The 3,341-nt window shown below is 46.2% G+C and overlaps 1 protein-coding gene across 1 annotated transcript in view; it reads left to right on the top strand.

Moving 5' to 3' along the window:
- Nucleotides 1–3,341, top strand: part of ATP6V0A2 (ATPase H+ transporting V0 subunit a2) — a 62,041-nt gene that overhangs the window by 9,424 nt on the left and 49,276 nt on the right. Inside the window, exons 5-6 of the mRNA XM_008057334.2 lie at nt 1,789–1,914; nt 2,044–2,132. Coding sequence (XP_008055525.2) covers nt 2,067–2,132 — 66 coding nt within the window. The 5' untranslated portion in view covers nt 1,789–1,914; nt 2,044–2,066. The remainder of the gene's footprint in view (nt 1–1,788; nt 1,915–2,043; nt 2,133–3,341) is intronic.

The raw sequence follows: 3,341 nt of genomic DNA, 5'->3' as shown, positions 1-3,341 counted from the left end.
CTCGCCAAGTTGCCCAGGCGGGTCTCGAACCCACGGGCTCAGCAGTCCACTCACCTCAGCGTCCCAAGGCGCGGGATTATAGGCTGAGCCACCGAGCCCAGCTTCACATATATTTTTTAAAAGATTGGGGTAGACTTGTATTGGTTCAGTTTGGGTCACGTGGTCTTTTCTGAACCAATCACTATGGCTAGGGCCACAGCTCTGGTTGGCTAGACTCAGGGTATGGGCTCACCCCTAGATTCAGGCTGGTCCACTGCACTAAGAGTGGGAGGTGATGGTTTCCAAAGAGCACTTGAGGGTGCAGTTGCCTAAAGAGAAGAGAAGGGATGTTGGGTCAGCAGAAAGAACAGGTATTACTCACCAAACCCTCTTCACTCATAGTGTTGTAGGGATTACATGAGGTGGTGTGTATAACGCACCTTAGATCTGTGTCTAAAACACGGAAAGCCCTTAATAAATGATTAGCTGTTGTTATTGATACTGTATTGTTTGAGACAAACAAGTGATGAAACAAGTTACCTTTAATAGCACCTGTATAAAATGTGCTGGCTAGGCTGGGTGCGGTGGCTCACACCTGTTATCCAAGCCCTTGGGGAGGCTGAGATGGGAGGATTGCTTGAGCCTAAGAGTTCAAGACCAGTCTGGGCAACATAGTGAAACGTTGTTTCTACACACAAAAAAATTAAAAAATTAGCCAGGTGTGGTGGCACATACCTGTAGTCTCAGCTACTTGGGAGGCTGAGGCAGAAGTATCACCTGAGCCCAGGAAGTTGAGGCTGCGTTGAGCCATAATCATGCCACTGCATTCTAGCCTGGGTGACAGAGTGAGACTCCAACTAAAAAAAAAAAAAAATTAGCTGAGTTCGGTGTCTCAGCCTGTAATCCCACGCTTTGGGAGGCTGAGGTGAGTGAATTGCCTGAGCCCGCTGGTTTGAGACCTGTCTGGGCAACTTGGTGAGACTTCGTGTCTACAATAAATAAAAAATTAGACGGGCGTGGTAGCATGCGCCTGTAGTTCAGCTACTTGGAAGGTTGAGGCAGAAGGATCGCTGGACCCCAGCAGGTCAGGGGTGTGGTGGCTTGAGTATGCCACTGCACCCCAGCCTGGGCAAGAGAGTGAGACTCCAACTCAAAAAATAATAATAAATAAAGAGAGAACCCCAGTTTACAAGGGGGGACCCCCAAAACCCAGAACTTATTTATAAAAAATCGTGTATTTATTCTTACTTGTTTAAACTTCAGTCACCTTCAAAGTTCTCTCCATTTGATGCAATACATTTATTAAGATGCTTTTTCCACTGCTCCAAACAGTTTTGAATTCGTCAATTTTGAAGTCTTTTTGTGCTTCTGCCGTTTTTGTTTTACCTCTTCCACATTAGCAAAACGTTTTCCTTTGAGGAAACAAAAAAGAAAGTCTCTCTGAGTGAGATCAGGTGAATAGGGAGTGTGGGGTGTGGTGGTCATGCCATTTTGGTGAAAACTGCTAAACAAGCAGTAAATCACCCATCATGAAATGGGCAAACACATTGAAAGAATTTCCAAAATCAATTCACTGTAGCAGAATGCAGTCTCTCACAACACTAGCTGGTACACTGATGCCATTGGGTTCCTAGAGCACTTACATAGTGTGGGATGCCTGGACTACAAGGGGCCTACCCTCCAAAAAAAGATAATTCTGGGTTTTTCTGGGTCTCCTCTTGTGCGTCACGGTTGTATCCGTTACCTGATGTTTTTAGTAGAATAGAAATGAATGGTGGCTATGCTGCTGGCATAATCTTTTCCTCGTAGGTTCTCCTCAGTGACCTGGCAATACCAGTGTGGGCTTACTTGTGAGGATAAGGCCGACCTTGTCCCTCTCAGTGCATCCGTCCGGTTTATTAAAATACCTGCGCAGTTACCCCGCCCCCTGACAAGGTAATCCAGTCTCTGACCCAGATGATATTATGAGGAAGCCGAATAAGATGTGTTTGAAAATAGAAAGTTTATTCCTTTAATCAAGTTTTGATGCTTTTCACTTGTCGGTAACCTTCTAAAATGTTTTAGATTCCAGATCAATTTTACAGAGTATGACTGTAACAGAAATGAGCTGTGTTGGCCGCAACTTCTATATCCATGGACCCAGTATTACCAAGGTAGGGGGAAGACAGATTTGTGTTGTCAATTATGTCAGTTTAAAAATTCTTTTTTTTTTTTTGAGTTGGAGTCTCACTCTGTCGCCCAGACTGGAGTGCAGTGGCCACTCCCGGCCACCGCAGCCTCGACCTGCTGGGCCCCGGCGATCCTTCCGCCTCAGCCTTCCGAGTAGCCGGAATTACAGGCATGCACTACTACGCCCGGCTGGTTTTTTGATTTATTGTAGAGATGAGGTCTTGCTGCCCAGGCGGGTCCCGAACCCGCGGGCTCAGGCAATCCGCTCACCTCAGCCTCCCAAAGGCGCGGGATTACAGGCTGAGCCACCAAGCCCGGCTAAAAATTCTTATAAAAAATTGTGTGTCACAGAAAACTTAAAACATACAGGAAAACCTTAAAAAGAAAAAAATTTGCTGATCACGTTGCCACTTAGAAATTATCACTATTAATGTTTTAGCTTCTGTTGCTGTCTTTTGCTCACTGTCTTCCAGGGGAGCCCTACTCTGCGTGTGTTGCCAAGGGCTTGCTGCTGCTGTCGTTCCTCATGCTGGCCTGGGTCCTCAGCAACCCCTGCACCAGGATCTGCAGAGCCTGGGGTTTGGCCACCATCTGACTTCTTGGAGACGTAGGCCTTCATGTCAGTGATTCGCTGTAGTCCTACGCGCTTCTCTGTGCAGTTTTAATAAAGGAAATGTTTTATTTTTATAGAAAATTTTTATTAAGTGTTCTGTGAATTTACTTCGTCTATGTAGCTATCTAGATGATGCTCAAAGCGATGCAGAATGAACATTCTCATTGCTGGACTGGACCGAGTAAAATGCATGAGAGGATCAACTAGGTCAATACGTGTTAGAAATTTCAGTGTATCACAAATTACTAAAGCTACAGAATTTTTTTTTTTTTTTGAGTTGGAGTCTCACTCTGTCGCCCAGGCTGGAGTGCAGTGGCACACTCACAGCCACCCCAGCAGCGATCTGCTGGGCTCTGGTGATCCATCTGCCTCAGCCTTCCAAGTAGCTGGAAATACAGGCACGCGCTACCACACCTGGTTAATTTTTGATTTATTGTAGAGATGAGGTCTTGCCAAGGTATCGGGGCAGGTCTCGAGCCCGCGGGCTCAGGGAATCCTTTCGCCTCAGCCACCCAAAGTTCTGGGATTACAGGCGTGTGCCACAGCACCCTGCTAACTTTTTGATTTATTGTAGAGGCGC

Source organism: Carlito syrichta, unplaced genomic scaffold (assembly GCF_000164805.1).
Source record: "Carlito syrichta isolate Samal-C Ts95f unplaced genomic scaffold, Tarsius_syrichta-2.0.1 Scaffold302955, whole genome shotgun sequence".
NCBI classification, from domain to species: Eukaryota; Metazoa; Chordata; class Mammalia; order Primates; family Tarsiidae; genus Carlito; species Carlito syrichta.
This window is presented reverse-complemented; position numbering and strand designations above follow the sequence as displayed.